This window comes from Ictidomys tridecemlineatus, chromosome 9 (assembly GCF_052094955.1).
Source record: "Ictidomys tridecemlineatus isolate mIctTri1 chromosome 9, mIctTri1.hap1, whole genome shotgun sequence".
NCBI classification, from domain to species: domain Eukaryota; kingdom Metazoa; phylum Chordata; class Mammalia; order Rodentia; family Sciuridae; genus Ictidomys; species Ictidomys tridecemlineatus.
Genome location: NC_135485.1, coordinates 57,096,836 through 57,121,696, shown reverse-complemented (window position 1 = coordinate 57,121,696; position 24,861 = coordinate 57,096,836). Strand labels below are relative to the sequence as shown.

Genomic DNA, 24,861 nt, shown 5'->3' with positions numbered 1-24,861 from the left:
CACACTGAAATTCTCTGTCTCATTTATCCCAAAGATAAAAACTACTTCGTAGGGGTGTTGTGAAAATTTAATTAAACAGTTTTTTTTTTTTTTTTTTCCTGTACCAAGGATAGAACCCAGGGGCACTTAACCACTGAGCCACATCCCCTCCATTTTTATTTTTTGAGACAGGGTCTCGCTAAGTTGCTGAGGCTAGATTTGAACTTGCGATCTTCATACCTCAGCCTCTCGGGTGCTAGGATTATAGGCATGTGCCACAGCTCCTGGCCAAATTAAACAGTGTTTAAAACATGCTGAATGAGCTCATAGAACACAGGAAACAAAAAAGGGTAGTCACTGGCACCATAATAGTTACCATCAGTACTCTATTTCCTACTCTACCTAATCTACCACAATAACTTGCTTCTTGGGCTCCCTCCTTCTATCTATCCTTACCTCTCAAAATTTCTTCTTTATACAGCTAATAGAGTATTCTATGTGCACACCAAGGGCACTGCAGTTAAACTTACACTGTCATCCTCACCTCTCTTCTTTATCTCTCTTTTCCCATGGCTTATTATTAAGCATCCCTCTAGGACTCAGCTTCTGATTCTACAGGCTTCTGCTCCTACCTAGCTAAGTCAGATACCTCTCAGTGCTGCCATACCTTTGATCATCTCTATTACTGGACTTCATATGCTATAATATGTATACTACAATTATTTATTTACAGATTTGTCTCCTCCTGGGATTGGTATGGGAATATGCTGAATCATGTTTTTACCCACAATATCCTGCCAAACGTTTAGCACATATCAGGTGCTGAATTTACTGAATACTCAGATGCTTTTAAAAATAATGAATTTTACTTTCTAACTTCTCTTTCATTTGAAATCCCCGTAAATTTTTTCCCTAAAGTAGAAAGTACCTAATAATAATAAGATGTAAGAGAATAATAAGTAATAAGAGAATAAAATTCCTTAGTACTTACTTGCTCACGAATCATATTTTTGTAGTGAGTCACAATATTGTCATGCTGTTCTAAAGTTTTCTTTACCTCCTCCTCTTTCTTATCTTCTTCACTTGACTTATAAATAGCTTTAGTAATAACACCTATAAAAGAAAGCTTACTTAAAATTTGTTTTAAACTTTTTTTGTTTATTTTTATGGTGCTAGGAATGAAACCTATGATCTTACACTTGCTAAACACTCCTTGCCACTGAGCCACACTCCCAGCAATTTTAAACATTTTATTTTATTTCTTTATTTTGGTACTGGGGATTGAACCCTGGGACATTTTACTACTGAGCCACATTCCAAGCCCTTTGTATTTTTTATTTTGAGACAGGATCTCACTAAGTTGCTTAGGGCCTTGCTAAATTGTTGAGGCTAGCTTGTGATCTTCTTGTCTCTCAAGTTGCTGGGGTTAGAGCATATGCCACTGTGCCCAGCTGTTTTAAACATTTTAAATACTATTTTATTAAGACTTAATCAGCAGAAACAGATGGCCTCGCTCCACGAGAGAAATAAACTTTGCAGTCATAGGAGAAATCCAAACGTCTTTAAATAGGCTTTAGATCGAGCACTAGAGAAAAATAAAAAATCCTACTGTAGACTTACAAAATTTGCATGTTTCCAGAATATGCAAACATAATTACTTTTTAATAAATATTAGTATAAATCTTCTCATCTTACCTTCAAGTTCTTTCACCAGCTTTGTAAACTCATGATCAAATATCATGTATTCTGGACTGGGGAAGTTCGGTTGGGGTTTCTGTGATGCTCTGGAGTATAACTCATGTTTGCTAATAAAGCCTAGTTTCTCTATGAAATTCTCTTTACCAATCCTCTTCTCTATTAATTGTTTCAGTTTCTCTCTACAGAGATAAATATTGAGGAGTTAAAAAAAATCTTGGTAACAAAAGCTTGATGTAATTATACTTCAGCAGAAAAAAAAAAAAGTATCATCATCTCCAGATGCCATTAGAGAGTCATTCTGCCCTTACTTACTTCATATAGCTCTCAAGTGAGTTGTCATTGAAGTAAATTGAAATACCCAACAGAAGGGCACATAACCCTTGAACCAACTGCTCCTCTTCTCCAAGATTTTCTGCAATTTGTCCAGTAAGCTGAAATCTTTGTTAAGGAGGTTAATGATTCATAATATCTAGAATATGTTTGTTTGCAATTTGAATTTAACATACATTTCATGTAAGATTTCTTACAAGGAACTCTGTATATGATCCAAGCCGGCATAAAAAAAAAAAAACAATGGTATTCACAAAGACACATAGCTTAAACCAGTATCATTACAACTATAATAATTTAAACATATGAATACTGTTGAGAATTCAAACAATTTGGAAATAGAGCTATTTCTTTCTCTTTCTTTTTTTGTGCTGGGGATTAAACCCAGGGCCTTGCATATGTAACGGAAGCACTCAACCAACTGAGCTATATCCCCAGTCTGGAAACAGAGCTATTTCTAAGAAGAAGAAATTAAAACTATGTAAGGTAAGTACTTACATGCATGTCACTAAAACATAAAGGATACAAATGGAACATTGGCTGAATTGTGAAGAAAATGTGTGACTGCGATGGGACAGTTGCTTAACCAGGTACAAAGCAACATTAATAATCCAACTCTTGTCTGTATTTTACTTCCCTGCAATAGATAAATTGGTTAAAATAGCTTTCCATTTTTAAATTTTTTTTCAAGCTTAAAGTCTATTTGAATAAAAATAATTTTAACATCATACAAAAGGTGTGATGGGAAGTCAGATTTTAAAAGTTGAATAAAAGAATGCATTCTTATGTCCACTAGAATGTAGAATTAGAATTGGTTCTTGTTCATGAGCATATACTGGGCTATTTAAAATACTCTTAGTAGAAAAAGTAGGTTTATAAGAAAAAAATTTATGATACTAGAGGCTTTAAAAAGATCTACTAATCCCAAGACAAGTATGCAAATTTATGGTATTTCAATTAGAATTTAAAAAACAAGTTCTTGATAAAAAGAAAACCTCTATCTTTTTAAAAAAACATTAAGGGAAAAACAAATAATCTACTGACCATTTAGTCAAAGTCTATGAGAGAATATATTCTCAAACAAGAAAAAAAAAATGCTACAAAACTCAGTGACAGCATGCCAAGATAATGAGAAATCACAAACATTATCAAGAGGGAAAGGGTTTTAGCTAAGTGCCCTGAAGCACTAACTGCACAACTTCCAAGTATAGTTAAACAATATTGAAAATTAGTATGTCCAGCAAATTATAATTTTCTAATTTTTATATAACATATTTACAACTCCTATGTGAAATATTCTTGGTTCATTGTATTGCTGCTGTCCATATTTGTACTACTATAACCTGTACTTTTTTTTTAAAGAAAAATAAACTTGTTTGACATAATGAAAATCAGCACAGTAATGTATTACTTTGAGGCAATTATCAGAAAATATCCAAAATATAATTGTCCAAAGATTTAGACAATGAATAAACCACTGTTTTCTTGTTTGTTTTCGTTTTCTGATACTGGGGATTGAACCCAGGGCTTTGTGCATGCAAAGGGAAGCTCTCTACTGGCTGAGCTATATCCCCAGCCTAAACCTCTGAGTTTTTAAAATTTTCTACAACCCAGACTGTTCCAATTTTATGAACTTTAATGTCAATATCTTGGTCTTTCTATTTTCAGGTATATTTACTATTGAATTGAATAAATTCAAACTGGATTTCTTCAAATGATTTACCATGTAAGCATTAAGATGAGTTCAGTTTTCACACCATGTGTTATTTTTACCTTTTCCTTCATGTCATTACTGTGCTCACAAAGTATCTTCATGTTACTCATGTAAGCTAGAAAGTTAAAAACTGAGTCATTCTTAATTAACTACATACTGTAGAAAACTTACAACTACTCAATTTATAAATTTAAATGTTTTGTTTATCTCCCTGGTTACATACAAATAGTTTACTACTTAGGATAACCACTTGCAGATATCAAGTATATCTACAATGCATGTAGAAGAATTGTGTATATATAAGAATGTGCCAAACAAAAATACCGCCTTCCCTCCCCCCCAAAAAATTGGGGGCCTCGTGTATGCTAAGTGCATACTACCAAAAAGCTACACCCTGAGCTCCAGAAGATTTTTTCTTTCCTGGAACTAAACAATCTGATTCCCAAGATTATGTAGAAAAATAAACAAGTGAAAATAATTAGGAACACTGTGAAAAAATTGTAAAACAGTAATGCAGGGATAATAGATCATGAACAGAGAATAACTGAGAGACAAGAAAGAAAAGTCCAGAAATTGGCTCATACACAAATGAGAAGTCAGTATATTAAAAAAGTACCATATAACCCTAAGTGGGTTTCAGATAGAATTTAAAAATGTTGAGGTAGCCAGGGGTAGTGATGTGCACCTGTAATCGCAGCTACACAGGAGGCTGAGGTGGGAGGATTGCTTAAACCCTTTTGATTTGAGGCCAGCTTGGGCAATACAGTGAGATGCCATCTCCAAAGTGATTTTTAAAAAGTTGGATCAACTAGATGGCTATCTAGGAAAAAACAAACAAACAAACAAAAAGCCAGTGGATCCACATCTTACATAATTTGCTGAGAAAAATGGAACAAAAAATTAAATAAAAAGAAAAAAACCCAGAAGTTACAATAAAATTTTAATTTCTTAAAATCTTAAAGTGGGGAGGGTTTTCTAAATATGACTTAAAAATGCAGAAGCCATAAAAGAAAAGTCTGAGAAAAAAAATTGAAACAAAAACATTAAGATCTAAAGACAAATGACATACCAGCAAAAAACACATGTAAATCAAATCAAAGACAAATATTAATCTAGTATAAAATGAGCAGAGATATAAGATACAAAAATAAATTGTACTCCTCAGAGCCACCAGCGTGTGAACCACTGATGAGATCTGGAAAAACAATTGGAGGGCAAAACTATAATTTCAGAGTAATATGAGAGTTTGGTCATGAGAAATCATGACTATACAGAATGAAAGAAAATTACAAATAAAATATTTGAAGCTCAATCATCTAATCTTTAACTAATAAGCTGTTATGTTTTCCCATTACATTTTCTAAGTAAAAACTCTTCTCATCCCTAGTAGGTACATTTTTTTTTAAAAGAGAGAGTGAGAGAGGAGAGAGAGAGAGAGAATTTTTTTATAATATTTATTTTTTAGTTCTCGGCAGACACAACATCTTTGTTGGTATGTGGTGCTGAGGATCGAACCCGGGCCGCACGCATGCCAGGCGAGCGCGCTACCGCTTGAGCCACATCCCCAGCCTCCTAGTAGGTACATTTTGAATGTAATATATTTGTACTGTTTATAAAAATATAAACAGCTAGTATTTAAAACTTTCAGTGTTCCAAGAATTAAAATGAGGTTCTAGCATATTATGATCAGATTGGTTTTCTAGTGGTAGCCTCTTGGAACAGAATTGGTAAGGAAGGGAAATACTAAAACTTTTTTCTTGGATTATGAAAATGTTTTCCATATTATATAGTTGGTAATTACAAAGGTACACTCAAATATCAAAAATCATCAGACTGAACATGTATGGTCTGTTTATTTTACTGTGTAAATCAATATTCCCCCCAAATTCCCTTTTAAATGGCTGGCATGTTTACTCATAAAACATTTTCCTAATATCAAAAATTCTGAGCCTGGGAGTATAGCTCTGTGGTAGAATGCTTAGCATGCACGAGGCCCTTGGATTTGAGCACTAGCACCACCAAACAAAAACCAAAACTGCAGGTAGAAGAAATGGGCCAAATATGTATATATGTGAGCGAATGAGACAGAAAGAGTTATTATAACTACATGTTAAATCATGCTTATGCAGAAAGATACACTTCTTAACATTCATCATTACTATCCACCTTGTATAACTGAAATATGCCTAAACATGGATATTAAGTAAGGTACATTTATTTTTTGCCACTCAAAAGAAAATCAAACCAAACACAAATAACACTCTCGCCCAACACATCAAAAACTAACGCCCAATGGTAGTTGTAACATATGGATTATGTCCAGAACAATCCATAGTATTTAATTTAAAGTCATTCAATTTATAAAAATTTTACTACTGCATATTTTAAATAATCTAAGTAACAGAAAAGTCAAACATACACTGATTAAGACAAAATGCTTAACCATAAATTTTGCTTCCTTTGAAACAGTTTCAGGGGAAATAAAAGAAGCAAGCTTGTGGGGAAAACACAAAAAAACCAAAACCAAGGGAATTCCAGAAAGTGCAAGCATCACCGGAGGAAGCACCAGGACACAGCATTAGATTCTCATTCCCATAGTTCTTAGTAACACCACTACAATATCCCATGGAGAAAATTGGAAAGCCACTTGTGACAGAGATAAACTTGCTGACACATAAAAGTGTGAGTAGAATATAACTTCAAACAAGCAGTTAAAAAAACCAATCAGCAAAACCCAAGACAAAGGAAAAGCCTTGCTGTAAGAGGACAATGCCTAAGCTTAATCATGATACATACCCGTCTGTCGATCTTATCACCCTGCAAATTATACATTAAAAATTACTCATAAATATTACTACTTTGAAAAAATATAAATCTAGAAAAAGCCCTCAACTACTTTTTTGGTCTCTGTAAATTCAAGCCAGTAATTTGGAACAGGACAGTTATAATCTTTTCTTGTAGAAACATGATACATGTTTAAAACATAAAGGTTGATTTTATAGCACTGTGATTACTTAGAGTGAGGAAGACACTTGAGAAATCTTTAGGATTTCTCATTATACATTTATTATAATTATAATATGGAAACATGTTTGTGGATAATAACAATCAGATTACTGTTCAGCTTAAGAAAGCTGTTTCAACAAACATAAAAATGTCAAGTATTAATTAAGTAAAGATATGAAAATTTTGGTGTTTTTTTTTTCAAATTGCTAAGAGATAAGTAATAAGTAGCCCGTTGAAGTAAACCAATGTAAACATTGACACTTTTTTTTCTACAAGTTAATTTTTAAGCTTTCACTTCTAACTTCAATAGATGATATTCATGTTTCTTTAAAAGGTCAAGACAAGGGTTATGGCCTAGGAGTGAAGCTCAGTGGCAGAGTGTGGGCTCAGTATGCAAGAGTGGTTCAATCTCTATCACCAATAAATAAATAAAATTCAAAAAGCTCAAAAAAAGGAAAAATTCAATGTGTGGCAAAATGAAAAACTAAGGAAGAATACAGCACATTATCACAGGAGAATGGGGAGGTTAATTCTACTCCTAGAGAAAGTGGACAGAGCTGATTCACATTTTAACTTTCCATGAGTGACTCTGAATGTTAATGACTACAGTTCTGCTAAAGCATGAACTTGAACTATTGAAAAGTAAGGCTAGTACATGTGGACAAATTATTAGTAAATGATATTTTTAAATGTCCTACCATCCATATTTCAACAAAGCTTGTTATTCTCATTAAGAATCTAAAGGAATGCAAATATGTTTGTTTTCTACATCTTATTAGGATAATTATGTGTTGGGGACATGAAGATCTTTAGAACCCACAAACACAGAAAGGGTATACTGAATAACTGTGAATGCAATGGGTTTTACTTCTGTATGATCAACTGCTTTGGGAAAAGAAAGGGGACAGAACATAGCTATGAACTGCTTTATTCTTCTCTCATGAACTGATCTGAATTCAGATACTGAGCAGAAAGAGAAAATGACATTCAAGAACACTGTAAATACTTCAAAAAGAAAAAAAAAAGCCAAAAAAAACACCTTTCTGCCCAAAACTGTGCTTTCACCATGAAACAGATCTTATCTAACTATTTGGTAAAACTAGTCATATAAAAATATTTATTGCTTCCTCTCCACAAAACTGCTTCTGGTTACAATGAAATAAAAAGTAGGAAAGTACTTTATTTTTCATGTGCATCTTCTAAGGACATCCTTAAATTGTTTTATCACTGGGATCAAAACATACAGCTCAAACTTACAATGTTTTACCTGTGAAAGGATGTTGGTGCACTGTTGCAGTAAGGAAACAGGAGGGTTGCCAATACTCGTAGCAAGTTGAACCCTGAGCAACTGTTCTTTCTGAGTAGCATTTTCTTGTAAAGCATGGGCAAGAGCCACAGCAGCACACCAGTTTGAAAGTGAATCAGTAGAAAACAAACCTCCACATAATAACTGTCCAGCTGAGACTGAATTCCCTGTTGCTACAAAGATGGCAGGCAGATAAAAATAATAGATTATTTGTGGAAATAATAATATATTATTATTATGTGTGGAAATAAACCAAAATTTACAACAAAAATTTTAAATTATTTTATACACAAACACACACACACACACACACACACACACACACACACACACAGTATGAAACTCTACTAAATGCTACATTGTTAACCAGAAGTATTCAGTCATATTTTCAAAACAAGAAAAGCCTGCTTTTCAAAATAAAATGAATGAGCTGGGCGTGGTGACACACCACTGTAATCCCTGTGAATCGGGAGGCTGAGGCAGGAGGACTGCAAGTTTGAGACCAGCCTCAGCAACTATGCAAGGGCCTAAGCAACTTAACAAGACCCTGTGTCAAAATGAAAAAATAAAAAGGGCTGGAAATGTGGCTCAGGGATAAAGTACCCCTGGGTTGAATCCCCAGTAACAACAACAACAACAAAAAGCCAACAAAATGAACAATGAGAGAAAGGTATCTTGGAGGAAAAGTAGCATAACAAAGAAATATCAGAACACCTTAGGCAACCAATTGATAATGGCAATAGTTCATAAAATTATTACTTTAACTGAAAACAATATTTCTAAAATAAATTCTAAAGAAATGGCACATTCTTTATTCTATTAAGTCCAGGGTCTTACTTTCATTTATAGAAAATAATTTATGGTAATAAAAATTTTTTAACCATAAAAGCTTTTGGTAAAATATAATACTCAATTTTGATTTAAAAAAACTCTATAGTTTATGTAATTAAAATGAGATTTACTTATGTTTCCAATAGCCTATGCCAAATTACTCTTAAAGTTAACAAAGGTAAATATTAAAAGAGTTCACACCAGATAAATTGAAATATTTAAAGAACCCATAAAGAGGAAATGGATCTAATCTATACTAGAACAAGAGATTAAAATGTCAAGTGCAATTTCATGGTAGGATGTATCCTTAGAGTGGTATTTACTACTAACAATAGTTTCTGTTTATTAGCATCTATTATGCCAGATATTGGGATATGTGCTTTACATAGATAATTGTATTAATTCTCTCACCCAATCTTCCATCCTTCCTTCCTGTACTAAGGACTGAACCCAGTGGTGCTGTACCACTAAGTTATATCCTCAGCCCATTTTTTGCTTTTTAGACATGATCTCACTCAAGTTGCTTAGGGCCTCACTAAGTTGCTAAGGCTGGCCTTGAATTTACCAATCCTCCCTGCTTAGCCTCTTGAGCAGCTGGGATTACAAGGTGTATGCCATGATACCTGGCTTCTCAATATTTCTAATGGGTAAGTATTATTCTCACACAAAGACAGTATTATCCTCTCATAACTTAAAAAAGCAAGAGGAAACTCTATAACGTAAACTCTAGTCTGACTTCATAAACACTGTTCTCTACATTTAACTAATTTAAGCTTAAGAATTCAATTTATTTTTTAAGCATATAAAAAAATAAGTATTTTAGGCTCAAGCACAAATGAAAATTCAAGTATAAAAGCTTGAAAGACAATTATATTTGCTTTTAAAAATAGAAATTATAACTAAATTATTTACCATCAATAGTGGAAGGTAGAAGCGTTGACACAATTTCTCCTTGTCCTTTTTGGTTTTTATATAAGAAACACTGGAAACAATAGAGAACAGCACAGCGCAACACAAATGGCTGCCTTTCATTAACCATGGACATGAGAAGTACTACAATTGCTGGTCTGTTGCATTTAAAAAGAAAAAAAGAAAATGAAGCATTATGACCCAAGCACACAAATGAAAAACCAGTCATTTTTCTTGAATGAAAAACTATAACTAGAACACCAGCAAGTTAAGTATTTCCATCTCCATTTTGCAGAAAAGGAAACTGCAGTGGAGAATAATAATTTGTTTGCTTATGGCATATACCTGTAAAGTACAAGGGTGATTATACATGAGCCTAAATATTTAAGTTCCAAAGACCACACACTCAATTTTTTTTACTATAGATTAAACCCAGGGGTGCTTTATCACTGAGCTTCATGCCCAGCCCTTTTAAATTTTTTTAGTTTGAGACAGGGTTCTGCTATGTTGCTGAGGCTGGTCTTGAACTTGTGATTCTCTTGCCTTGGAAGTTTCCCAAGTAGCTGGGACTATAGAAAAAGACCTCTCACTCTTAAAATACCAATATATTTACCATTTTTCTTGGCAGTATTAGGGACTGAATCTGGGTGTGTTCTACTACTGAGCTATATCCCCAATCTTTTTTTATATTGAGAACAGGTCTTGCTAAGTTGCAGAAACTGAATCAAAATTATGATTCTTCTGCCTCAGCTTCCTGATCAACTGTGTTATAGGTATGTGCCACTATGCCCAATACCAGTATATTTACTTGTCAGATAATTTCTAGTTTTAAAACAGAATTCAATTTTTTACAACGGAGTAAGATGTATAATGAGATAAGTAAGCTTTTATTTCCTCAGTCATTTCCCATTTTCTACCTTGGTGGGTTTGAAGGTGCGTTTACAGAAGCAAAGTAGTCTTGGTTTACTTGGCAGCCTCGAATAACTTCTGATACAGTATTTATGGTCTGTGAAGAAGAGAAAAAAATACTATATAAAAAAATAAATCAAGGAAAAAAACCTGTTTTCAAAAAAAGAAAATATTACATGCTGCTTTTTGTTTTTAAACTCCCAAAATCAGACACCCCAGATATCAGTTATAACATTATAATCTTGTAACATTTTCTCAACATAAAATTTTAAAACAGTAAACGTAGGGTTCTCATAAAAAAACAAAACACTTAAAATTGCAAAAAAAGCCCCTAAGTTAATAATATTCTAAGAGAAAAGAGATCTATTTCTATAAAACTAGAGAAAATGCTCTAAAATAAAATCAGAGAACATATTTAAAAAGTTTGAGGCCAGCCTGGGCAACTTGGGCCTTGTCTCAAAATAAATAGGGCTGGGGATGTAGTGCAGTGTTAGAGCACTTGCCTAGCAGGTGTGAGGCCCTGAGTTCAGTTTCCAGTAGTGCAACAGAGGAAAAACTAAAAAACAAAACATAACCAATTAAAAACTCAATTTAAGGATGACGTTGGAAAAAACCTCCAAGAAAATGGAATAAAAGGACAAAACTCTTTTTCAAAATAACATGTTATACATAACATATGCTATTTTTGTCGAATAAAAGTAATTTTTTTTAGAATTTTTTTTATTAGTTGTTCAAAACATTACATAGCTCTTGACACATCATATTTCATACATTTGAAATTAGTAATTTTTAAAAAAAGACAAATAGGTCCAGAAAGTCTAATCTGTTGTAGAAGATAACAGAAAAAAGAGGAAATTATCAAGGAATCCCAAAATTTTCCTCAGAACTAAAGGACATGTGTCTTCAGTTGAAAATAGCCTAATGAGTGGTAAAAATAATTAGGGAGTAGAAGAAGGTCCTTAATACAGCATATCATCACTAAATTTCAGAAAAATCAGAAATAAAGAAAATATCTCAAAAATTTCTATAGAAAAAAAAGGTTATTAAAAGGTTTAGAACTCAGAACAGTTAGAGATTTCTTTTTGGGGGGGAAGGGGAGTACTAGGGTTGAACTCAGGGGCACTCAATCACTGAGCCACATCTCCAGCCCTTTTTTGTATTTTATTTAGAGAAAGGGTCTCATTGAGTTGCTTAGCACTTCAATGTTGCTGAGGCTGGCTTTGAACTTGCAATCCTCCTGTCTCAGCCTCAGCCTCCCGAGCTGCTGTTATTACAGGCGTGTGCCACCTTGCACCGCAGTTAGAGATTTCTTAACAAGTTACATGAGAACAATGTTCTGGAAGTTGAATATCATTTCTAACTCTGAATTCCATACTTAAACATTGAATTAACTCTGAAGGTAGAAGAATATAATTTTCAGATATGAAAGAGCTAAAAGAAATTTTTTTTGTCATTTACTTTTTTTTAAAACAGGAAAATAAGACAATTAACTAATGGATAAGAGAAAAAGATATAGAATCTAGATGACTAAAAAATTCAAGTGAAGAAGAGGTACAGGGAAATCTAGGAATTTATGTCAAGGAAAAAGAATTTGTTATTCTATGAATCAACTCATTGAGTAAAATTAAGTCACTTTGTTCTCAGGTATAGGTACAGAGTATGTACAACAAAATTAAAAACAATTCTGGATGGATCTGTTAAAAAGTTTTAAGCTTTATGAATCATGCTATAAAACTTGTGGAATGAGTATGTACAACAAAATTAAAAACAATTCTGGATGGATCTGTTAGAAAGTTTTAAGCTTTATAAATCATGCTATAAAACTTGTGGAATGAGTATACCTTTTGGAACATCATTATTATTTAGTAAGATAGTAAGGAATCCAACATAAAGACAGGTAAACCTAAAAAGTAGTAATAACTATTTTTCCTTCAGCTAATATCTGATTCTTCCTAAGATTCATGATTTCAACTTCCACAGAGTGGCTTCTGCCTTAGTTTCAATTACCTCAGTCAGGATATCAGCAGGGACTCCGGTAGCCATTAAGATAGTGCAAAGCTGTTGCAGTAACCCACACTGGAACATAGCTTTCTGACAGCTACTGGTAGCACCAGGAGGGTTGGTGGGAGATACTAGTACCCGCACAAGCTGTAAAAGAAAGAGAAAACAAAATTGGTCTTTTAAAGATTTATAAAGTCTTGACGCAAATCTGATCCATGTGAACAAGAGAATCTATATGAAGCATCCCCTCACCTGCTCAGCCAGATCTAGGTGCTCTTTCCTTCATGCTCCCATGGCAACAGTGCTGTTAACAGTACATATTATATTATGCTATTTGCTTAAGGTTGTCTCCTTCAGATGACTGTGAACTCCCAGAGAGTAGCAACTGACTTGGTCATTTTTGTATTCCAAATAAGCACAATATTTGTAATAATACATATTCAGTAATGAATAAATGATTAAGTTAGAGGATTGCAGACCCCTTATCAAAGTACAGGTAAATTACCTAATAATAGAGAAGGACTGTAAACACAAGGGCCTGAGGTTTAACAGATACCCCTTAAACTGAAAATATAAAGAAAGGCTAAAACTAACAATTAGAGATACGGCAGAAGATTTGTGCATAAGAAAAGGGGTTGGCCTTGTTAATTGTTAATGCTAATTAAATTCCTATGAGTCTATGATTATTCTAAACCTGAACATGAAATTTCAGAAACATGATAAAAGTCACTCCAAATGACTGTTCTGGCATTGTTACATCTTCAAAATAATTTTACATATATCCTGCATTATAAAACTACAGTTACATATATACATAAAATTTTGTATAATGAGACCAAATAGGAAATTTATAATATTTTGTTAACAACGAAATGAAAATCAAATGTTACACATTATTCTTCTGCACATAGAAGTTATGAACTTAATCAATGACATAAAAGGGTAAACTAAAACAATTGTATTGCTACAGATGGTGAATATCATAAAGATTGTGATTTCACTAAGAAAGGTGACATTTTTGTAGGGGGAAGGAGTACACATAAAAAAATAAAAGTGGGTTTGAAAAGCTAGAGAATAAAAGGTAACCAGAAGGGCTAGGGTCTTACTTTCATTTATAGAAAATAATTTATGGTAATAAAAATTTTTTAACCATAAAAGCTTTGGTAAAATATAATACTCAATTTTGATTTAAAAAAACTCTAATGGGAATGGATCTAATCTACACTAGAATAAGAGATTAAAATGTTAAGTGCAATTTCATGATAGGATTTATCCTTAGAGTGGTATTTATTACTAACAATAGCATGTGTGAAGCACTGGGTTCGATTCTCAGCACCGCATATAATAAATACAATAAAGGTCCATTAATAACTAAAAAATATATTTAAAAAAGTAACCAGATAGCACTAGAACTTGGGAAAAACTTCAACTACTCGTTAAATCAGTAATGAACAAATTGATTATCTAGAAATTTCCACATGTGGATTACCATTCTCAAAGAGGGTTGATTAGTAAATTGATGTTTAATAGATTAAAAAAACAAAAAACAAAAAACCACCATCACCATCACCAACAACAAAACACTGTAGGTGGTGGTGATTCCTGTCCTTGGTCTTTTCTAATCAGGCTTCTGGGTTTTTCCCCTTTTATTTATTTCTCTCCCACCCTTATTATTACTATTACTACTTCTTTTTGAGTAAAGCAAGTACCAGGCAATGTTATTTCCTGCCTAAATATTTCTGAGTGCATTTCCAGTGAATAAAGATTTTTTAAAATGCGATTCTTCAAAAACTTAATCATGCCATTATTGCACCTAAGAAAATTAACAATAATTCTTTAGTATCTAATAGCAGCTGAGTATCTTTATTGATGATACAAATAAAGAAAAGTGATTATCAACTTCCAAGATGGCAGAGGAGGATGGCTGAAAAAAGGAATACTTGATGATAATAAGATAAAGGAAGACCTAATAACATTCAAATATGTAAATTATTGTCACAAGGAACAGATTCCCATTATTTCTGAAAATAAGACTAGGGAAAAACTGTAGAAGTTTGGTCAAGACAGATTTTAATTTAACATATGGATTAATAACTAATTTTTTTCAAAAGGTGCTTTCCCAAATTTTTATCTGAATAAAAGCCCCCAAGTATACCTGCATTCCAAGAGTTCAAAGCTCCCTAGAAAACAAAGTGAGACTTAGTCTCTTAAAAAAGAAAATAAAGTTCCAAAGTAGCTCAATTTTGTTTTTCAATGGCTTAGAATTAAATCATCATGATTATAACTTTGATGTTGAATAATTTCAATTAGGATGTATATATCCAAACAGAACAATTATGCATTTTCATTTTGTGTATAACAGCTTGAAACATAAGCAACTCCAAATAAAGCTACTCAGAAAGAATACTCTAACAAAATAACGCGTGGCCTGTGAAGTCATGAATGAATAAACTACTCAATCTTTGAGGTGAAGAACTTATTAAAATAAAGTAATCTCAGTTCCTCTGCTCAGAAGTTTATAGTCTGCACTGGTAGAGAGGAAAGTTGTAGTAGGGTAGGCACAGTTAGCTTATTCACACTTTTTTTTTTTTTTTTTTTTTTGAGACTACATTGCCCAGGCAAGTCTTACACCTCTGGGCTCAAGTGATCCTTCATGTTAGCCTCCCAAGTACTGGCACTAAAGATGCACACCACTGCACCTGACCTAGCTTATTCACTTTTTTGAAAACAATCAATCAAACAAACAAACCCCCAGAAAAACAACCAACTCATTATATAACTAGAATAATGTATTTTTTCTATTTAATGATGCACTCTTCATTCAAAAAATTTTGGTAAAATAGTACTTTATTAAACTTTCTTCAAAATAATTCTTTACATAGCATTAAAATCATAAAACAGGAGCAGGCTCCTCCCACAGTGAGAAATTAAATTCTTACTGTTGGTCAGGAAATGTTTTTGCATACATATCATCAGATCCCTTCACTCACTCTGATCTCATTTTTGTAGTACTGGGGATTATACCTAGTGGCACTCTACCATTAAGCTACTTACCCTGACCTTTTTAATTCCACCCCCTCCAACACCACCTTAGGACAAGCTCCTGCTGAGTTGCTGAGGCTGCCCTTGAATTTGTGATCCTCCTGCCTTCACCTCCTTTGTAGCTGAGATTTCAGATGTGTGCCTGGCTTACATTATGAAAATTTCTTTGAATATTCTTCTTAAGAAAGCAGTATTTAACAAAGACTATAAAGTGACCCTCTTTATAAAACATAAAAATAGTGAATTCTTGACACATGTAATACTGACATGTGAAGACAGAAATGATGAAGTCAGGAGTATAAATGTAATTGACTTTTTGACCATTTTTTCTGTTACAACACTTTTGTAACAGTTTTTAGACATATTCTAAATGGGGTAATGAGATAATTTTTAATCTAAACTAGGACACTTTTGAAGTGAAAGAGGGCATTATTAGTAATAACAAAAAAGAATCCTGTCCTGGTAAATGGGGGTGTATAGTCACCCTGATTATCAATCAGTGCTACACAGGCAATTCTGAGGACATGGAATGATATTCAAACTCTCACTACAAGTGTACAATCTCATTTTGAGGTGTGTAACTTCCAAGATACTGGCATAATTCAGAGACATTCAAAGACCCATAAGAATCACTAGAGGAGAACATAAATTAGGAGGCTGGTACAAATTTAAGGATTTGGAGAAGGGGATTCAAAAAAGGATTAAGTAAATAAATCTAAGAACTTGAAAACTTTCTTCACTATAGAAATCATTTGGGATCCTACTGTCCTCACTTTTACATCCATCCTAAGCATTTACCATGAAGCTTAAATAAAATGACAAGGTGATTTGTCAATTTAATTTTTATTAATCTTAAAATTAACATAATCAATCTTTAGGCGGACATAATCATTCACATCTTAGCATCCTGTGCTTGGCTCTTAGCAAATATTTATTGAATTAATGTATAGGAAGTTAATATTCTGAATATTAAAATTTACTATATTAGAGCCCTAATTAAAGAAAGCATATTTTAAAAATTCAGAAAAACAAAACTGAACCTATTATTTCCTAATGTAAAACCTATTAGGAAACTGTGTCTGTATTTGCTTTAAAATAATGCAGCAGAGCAAGAACAAAAGAGGAACAAAAAAAAAAATGTGGGATGTTAATTATCAAAGTTGAATAATGGTTGGATTGGGGGAAGGGATTTCTGGCTTTGAATATAACTGCATATTTTCCATATTAAAAAGTTTTAAAGCCCACCTGAAACCAACTAAATACCTTGGATCTACCAAATGCAAGTAATCTCCTTTTCTTTGAAATAATCTCTTAAAAAATTCACATCACATTTATGTCTAAGGACAATATACCTGTAGCATTAGATGTAGATTGGTCACTTTCTGTGCAGACCAGCCAGAATTTTCATCTCCAACTTCAAACCAAGGTTTCATGCGCTGAATATATGAGCCTTCTTTAAAAAAATTTTGATTGGAATTGTTGTTTTTTAACAAGTTTTGGAGCAGAATCAAACAATCTTCAACTACTATACCTGGGGAGAAAATGTGAAATGGAAGTGTTAAGGCTGATAACATCTGAAGGAAAGTACAATCTCCAAATATTTTCAAAAAGGTAAATCTCCATGCTTAGAATCTCCTCAGTATGGGAAGGCACACATCCTCTCTCTTGATGGCCACAGGCCACAATCCATGTGCTCTTTCTCAAATCTCATAATAATGTTTTGATTTCTATGTCCAACCATCCACTTAGCACATTAACTCATACTTCTTATTCAAATCTAGGGTTAAACACCAAGACTCAAGGATCAGGTTAGCATCACCAGTTACATCCCCTTACAGTAGCTTGTTCTCATTAATACATGTCTGTCTTCTCCACTAGATTATAATTCACAAACACAGAAATTTGTGAATGCCCTACTTACTTCTATATTGTTGGTAGAGACAAGACATCAGGTATATACATAGTAACTATTAAATATTTATTAAATTAATCAATCATACCTTATTTAATCTCTAAGAAGCATTTGACATTATTGTCTCTGTGTCTCTTCTTTAAAACCTCCTTTTCTCTTGGTTTCTAAAACACTACTTTCACCTGATTTCCCAATAGCTTTCTGGTTATTCCTCAGACTTTCTGTTTTTCATGGTTTCCATCCTTCATTGTTTGATCCTTTTCCTACTTCTCTGCTTTACAACATACTACTCTGTCTCAGGATAGTTTCATCTACACTACAGTTTCACCTATCATCACAGTGAAAACTTTCTAACTGATCCCAACTTTACCAAATGCCAGATTAACCAATGATTTCCATTTTCTCTGTAAAGCATACTGACTGATGCCAGATGCTCACTACTGGTAGATTCCTCTATTTATACCCACACTTTTGCTCCTACTAGTTGAGCTCCACATTTACAACATCAATTACTTCTTAAAACATACTTTTAAAATGTTTTACAGAAAAACTGAGCGATAATAAAGTTTCCATATGTTTTCCGCTTTCTAATTTCTCCTATTATTATTGTTTTTACAGAGAGAGAGAGAGAGAGAGAGAGAGAGAGAGAGAGAGAGAGAGAGAGAGAGAGAGAGAGAATGAATTTTAATATTTATTTTTTAGTTTTCGGCAGGCACAACATCTTTGTATGTGGTGCTGAGGATGGAACCCGGGCCGCATGCATGCCAGGCGCTCGAGCACACTACCACTTGAGCCACATCCCCAGCCCCTAATTTCTCCTATTATTAACATTTTGTATTAGTGTGGTACATAATTATATAACACAAAAATGTTAATTATGCAAGTACATTTACACAAATATAAATAATAAACACTTATATATTATATAGTGTAAAATATATGTATATTTATATATTTGTAATGGGGATTAAATCCAGGGTTACTTTACCAGAGTTATATTCCTAGACTTTCTTATTTATTTGAGTTGGGCTTGCCAAATCATTGAGGCTGGCCTTGAATGTTCAATTATCCTAGTTCAGTCTTTTTACATTTTATTTTGTGACAATGTCTCCCTAAGTTGCTCAGGCTGGTCTGGAATTTGCCATCCTCCTAACTCATTCTCTCAAGTAGCTGGGACTATAGGTATGTGCCACTGCTCCTGGCTATGTTTAGCTTTTTAAGAAACTGATAATCTTTCAAAGTGGTTGTACCATTTCGCATTCCTACTAGCAATGAGTTTCTGTTTGTCCACATCCTCACCAGTATTTGATGTTGTCAGTGTCTTGGATTTTGTGTAGTGATCTTATGGTTTTAATTTGTAGTTCCCTCATGAGTATGATGTTGAGCATCTATTGACATGCTTACTTGCCATCTTCTTTTGTGTGAAGTCATTCAAATCTTTTACCCATTTTTACATTGTCTTGTTTTCTTATTGTGAAGTTTTTTAAATTCTTGGTATATTTTGGATATGCATTCCAGTTCATGGCCTTTCTTTCCATTCTGTCAACAGTGTCTTTTGCAGAGCACAAATTTTCAATTTTAATAAAATCCCATTAGTCAATTTTTTTCATTCAAGAATCATGCTTTTGGCATTTTACCTAAGAGTTAATTGTTTTTTCTTCATGAATTTACAATGATATTTACACTGGTTATTAATTAAATATTATATAAACTGCCAAAGTATAAATGTGAAAACAGGTATTTTTATGAAAACTAAATTTAAGTCTTTGGCAAAGCTCAATGAAAGGAAGTCATTAAAAACATCTCCTTGGTTAAGTATAGATAATGATTCTGAAAGACAAGGAAAAAAACTGTAAAAATGGAAAAATTCTGTATTCTACTTTAAAAAAAAAACAAATACAAATCCTACATGATAAAATATAGGTGTGATGTAAACGATGAAAACTAATTAGCAGACTCATATTCAGAAAAAAGTCCTAGTCCTAAGATTAATACATAAATATATATATTTTTATATATAACATATATTTATATATATTTTATATTTTTTTATCTTATTACATTTAACATAAAGTGTTTAAGGTATATATTTTAAGTACTTCTTAAGAATCTCCGATTTAACCACTCCCGATCTGTCTAGAGTAGTGGCTACCTTACTTCATATTACTGGATCCTCACCTTATAAGGAGGAATCACTCTATCTACCTCTTATATAGGACCACACATCTCCATTAAATAAAGTCTGCATTTAGGACAATCTGATGGCTCTGGAGGAAAAAAGTATGTCAAAACCCTCACTACAAAGGGCAGTCCTTTCTTCAGGTGTACATGTAGTAAATACTAGAGCCTTGATGGCCACTGTCAGTTACAAGAGCCTCTGGAACTTGTCTTAGTAACCATGACAACTAGCTAATTCTACTTTGCCTTAAAATACCATTTTCTTCAATAATTTCCAAAAACATATTTGTTGGGTCATCTATACTTTACCATTTGTTATCATTACATTCCCTTTACCACATTTAATTTTCTTTCAAAAACTTTTATGGTCTCAATAATATCAAATACAGCTGTACCCTCAATTACTTCTTTTTTTTTTTTTTTTTTATTGTTGGTCGTTCAAAACATTACACAGTTCTTAATACATCATCTTCCACAGTTTGATTCAAGTGGGTTATGAACTCCCAACTTTACCCCGTATACAGATTGCTGTTTCACATCAGTTACACTTCCATTGATTGACATATTGCCTTTCTAGTGTCTGATGTATTCTGCTGTCTGTTCAATTACTTCTTGTAGTAATTTTCTTTTACAAATCTGCTTTATCCTATAATATTCTTAAGTAAAAGGCAGTTCATGCTCAATTGTATGCACCTAAGAGTTGGGATGCCAAATCTCTGATCCTCCCAATCCAGTATACTTTTTAGAGATCATAGGTTCCTCTACCCTCTTACAAAAAAAAAATCTTGTTCATTTAAGGTTCGGAATACATGACTATACCATCTTTCCTTTTTTGCTATTATTGTTGGCTTACCACCCCTCACTGTAGTTATTAACAAATTTCTGGTCACTACTCTTTGTTCATTGAAAATACCACTGGCATGTTGCTCAAAGTTTTCTTTTTCTTAGTTGTACTCTCATTCTTGATAGCTTTATAGTAAAAAATAACCAACTAATGTTGCCTCTTGTTTTGTGGCTTCACCTTCAATGACATTTCTTACTCTCTTACTAAAACCTCCTATCTTTCTGGTTCAAGTATTCTCAGTTTATCTATTTTAGGGCTCCCCTAAAACTTTCAATTTATCAACCAGACATCTTCCTTTCTTTTTGGAAACCCCATTCTGTCTTTACTTTCTTCCTTATCCAGCTTAGATTATATAGATCCTCATTTCTTCCACTTCATAGGTAATATGCTAAATTCTGTTTCACTGTCTTCATAAAACCTTCCTGGAAAAGAACTAAGCCCTTGACTTTTTTCTACATCTGCATCTAGGCAGCTGAATAATGCTGGGAGGAAGAGTCATATAATCAAGCATGTACACCACCATAAAATCCTGGTGAACAACCTTGATGGGGCTGTATCCACTACTGTGAGTCTTACTAATTACTGTAATCAACTAGCTCTCCTATCCTTCAAAAAATGATTTCTAACCTTCTCAATTAAATCTCAACCATGTTCTCCATTGCTCTCATCAAGAGTCTGCCTTGAACTCAACCTCCTGTCAACAAATCTGTAAAAGGACCTGCACCTTCACCTATACTTTCAGAAAGACAGGAAAAATGTGGCCCAGCATTATCTGAAGAGATGTAGCTAAGACTTCCCAGAAATCATGAAAAATACCAAGATAGATCATAGAAGCCTAACAGGATAAAGAAAAAGAAATCTATACTCATTCAATATGTCAGAATAAAAGAGGATCAAGAATGAGCTCCCATTTCTCAAACTGTATTCCCTAGAAATTAAGAATTTAGTGAGTACTAAAGGAATCTCTTCAAATAATCTCTTCATACTATACCTCCATCACTGTTCCCCTCCTCTGTAATAATGTCCAGTAGCCTCTCGAAAGCATTTTCAAAAGCAACAATTTTCTGAATTGCTCCATTGCTTCTTGTTAATGCCTGTAGTAGTAAGACACCCTTATGGAGAAAAAAGGATAATGTTCAGTGAACTACAATATTTACTAGACATTTTTAAATCAATGGCAGGAATTTCACAAGTTCTACTCCTTCACTTTACATATAGGGAAAATAAAGGCAAAGAAGTATTGTAATTTTTCTAAGGTTACAAATCTCAAAGGGACTTACCAGGTCTAACAATCCCTAATTTAGTTCGTATATATATATATATATATATATATATATATATATATATATATATATATATACATACACGAACTAAATAAGTATATATATATATATGTGTGTGTGTGTGTGTATATATATATATGTATATATATATATACACGAGCCTGTGTGTGAGTGCACACCCTCCCCCATATTTATCAATCACTATAGTTTTCATTGTGGCTTAAGTGAGTTGGACATAATTATCTTCTCAAGAATGCTGCTATACATGCTTATATACATGCTAGAAAGACCACCACATTCTAGTAGAGAAAGTGCACAAATTCTTTTAAATATCTGGCCTTGAAATTCCTAAAACTTGATTCTAAGTCAACAGAAAAAAGAATGATAAAACTCATGTATCATGAATGTCATGTCCAACACAAGACAGTTCATGATAGTCTTTGCCTTTTAATTTTTCTTAGCTTCTGTTATTAGTTTATATATTTTGCCACTACTTTATTATTCTACAAAAACTCGACTTTCCTACTTATTACCCACTTGTGCTTATTTCAGAATCAAATAAGAAGTACTTATGAGCCCGTAAGTATCCATGACAGTCAAGGGGATAGCAAATATTTAATGAAAAAAATTTCAGATGCTACTTCAAAAGAATAGCAAAGATACTTCAAAAGTCCCACAGAAGCATATAAGCTGTTAGCTGTCAGTTGGAGAAAAATGCCCATGGCCTTATTGGGCTTATTCCATCATTTTACTGTCAAGTTTCAACACAAAGATGAGAGAGAAAGGAAAAAGTGGTTATTTTTACACATCAAATTCTTGAGTTTAATGCTGACACCTTGAGTTTAACTGCTGACAAAGAGAAGAAGAAATACAGAAGAAAAAAACCATTGAGGTTCTGAGATTGATAAAGTGGGTTTAGAAACTAATTTTAATTTGCAAATTAAAGCAAATTACATAAATTCAGAGTTTCCGTATAAAACAGGACAATAGACTATTACAGGATTTTAAAATAAAGACTGAGGAGGTAAAATAGTTTCTATAGAACCTACTATATTTTAAATTTTCAAAACATGTTAGTTTCTTTTCCCCTTGAATAGATTTTATTGAGACTAAAGAAAATAAAGCTGTAAAACACATAAAAACCAAGAATCCAGACATTGTAATCATAAAATTAATAAAAAACAATATGTAGAGAAAATCATTTTATCTATCTCAAATAAAAATTGAGGACAAACGTTAGAAAAATAGATGGAGAGTTAAAGGGAAATAATAGATAATGCAGCTCTCTCAACAAATATATAGATACAGATAAAGATATATAGGTATATATCAGGATTGGGAATGTAGGCCACCAATAGAGGGCTTGTACATCATGTATGAGCCCCTGAATTCAGTCCCCCACACCACAAAAAGGCAATTTTATGTCTGCAAAGGAAAATACATGATATTCAAGGAAAGGCACCTCAAATTCCTAATGGATGTGTGCTCATTTAAATAAGAGAATTCTTGACAAATAACTCTTAAATATTAAAGAATAAAAAAATATTTCTTACAAATAGAATTACTATAATTTTACCAATTATAATATTGCACCAACATACATATACAAAATTCTAAGTAAGTTTAAAAAAAATTGAATATATGGGCTAGAAGTCAAGAGTTTTGTTTCTACTTTGTCTCTAACCAGACATTATGAAGTTAAGAGGAATCCAAATGATAGTCACTAGAATTTAGGAAGAACAGGGTCAGGAAAAACAAATATAAAAATGAATGAGATATGGCTAACAAAAAGTCCTTTAGTTTTTAAGGCTCTTGGGCTTCTGACTGCAAATATGGAGACTGAATTTAAAAAGCTTTCTTCAATTGCTAGCTGAAGTTTTGTGTTTGTGTATGGGCATGGTGCTGGGGAGCAAACCCAGAACCACCTGCATGCTAGGCAATACCTCTACCACTGAGCTACACTCTTAGCCCTTTTTATTTTATTTGAGACAAGGCTCACTAAAATGCCTAGGTGGTACCCAAACTTGTGATTCTTCCACCTCAGCCTCCTGAGCAGCTGAGATTACAGGTGTGTACCACTATGCCCAGCTTATTTCAGAGTTTTCATCAAACTGTAGGTAACAACATAGAAAAAAGTTCAAGCAATACAGCATCAATAAAACATAGTCAAATTTAGGGCTAAAGGTTTAGCTTAGTGGTAGGACACTTGCCTAATGTGAAGAACTGGGTTTGATCCCCAGCATAGCAAATTTAAGTGAGTACATAAATAATAATCAAATATTCAGACTTACATATAAACATTAAAATAAACCAGAGCAACTCATGCTATACAGTTAAACAGATATTACCAGGGAAAATCCTTTAAAATTAAGGGAGGTTGAAGACAGCAAATGAAATGTTTTGCTAAGCTTACACAGTTAACATCTAGAAATGTTTCCTGTATTTTTTAGGAGAAAAAGAAATTCTGGGGGTAGAGTTCTGTGTGAAATACAACCTTTCAGAAGACAGTGGAAGAAATCCCAAACTTGCAGAGGGAATAAATTTAAATAGCAAAATGGTTTTTCTATTCCAAAATATTAGACAGTAAGGAAACACAAATAATGTGGACTTGTACATAAAGGTCTAAAAGATTGATCACTACCCCAATCTTCCAAATTCTTAATACACCATAAGGGTAAAAAAAAAAAAAAAGATTTTATTTGCAAGAGAGAAAAAAATCCTGTATATTCTTGGATTTTTTTCAAATAACTTACATCATTACGAATAACTTCCCTGGAATCTGCCAATAAGTCCATCAGTCTGGAAACACCTAGAATAGAGAACCATGAGAACAATATTGGCAGACTGAAACTATGAATAGTGATTCAATTTACAATTTGTTAGAACACCATTTCATTCACCTTCTCTAGGAAATGATCC

At 33.1% G+C, this 24,861-nt stretch overlaps 1 protein-coding gene across 3 annotated transcripts in view; it reads right to left on the bottom strand.

The window, feature by feature from the left end:
* The window catches only part of Uso1 (USO1 vesicle transport factor), a 71,113-nt gene that overhangs the window by 10,668 nt on the left and 35,584 nt on the right, over positions 1–24,861 (bottom strand). For 2 of the 3 annotated variants that reach the window (XM_078021417.1, XM_078021419.1), the window contains 12 exons: positions 24,696–24,751; positions 21,651–21,771; positions 17,078–17,256; positions 12,690–12,830; positions 10,691–10,779; positions 9,777–9,931; positions 7,995–8,206; positions 6,518–6,538; positions 2,534–2,644; positions 1,990–2,108; positions 1,675–1,856; positions 971–1,092 (listed from right to left, as the gene is read on the bottom strand). In XM_078021417.1, coding sequence (XP_077877543.1) covers positions 971–1,092; positions 1,675–1,856; positions 1,990–2,108; positions 2,534–2,644; positions 6,518–6,538; positions 7,995–8,206; positions 9,777–9,931; positions 10,691–10,779; positions 12,690–12,830; positions 17,078–17,256; positions 21,651–21,771; positions 24,696–24,751 — 1,508 coding nt within the window. The remainder of the gene's footprint in view (positions 1–970; positions 1,093–1,674; positions 1,857–1,989; positions 2,109–2,533; positions 2,645–6,517; positions 6,539–7,994; positions 8,207–9,776; positions 9,932–10,690; positions 10,780–12,689; positions 12,831–17,077; positions 17,257–21,650; positions 21,772–24,695; positions 24,752–24,861) is intronic. The other variant, XM_078021418.1, reaches the window with a different exon arrangement.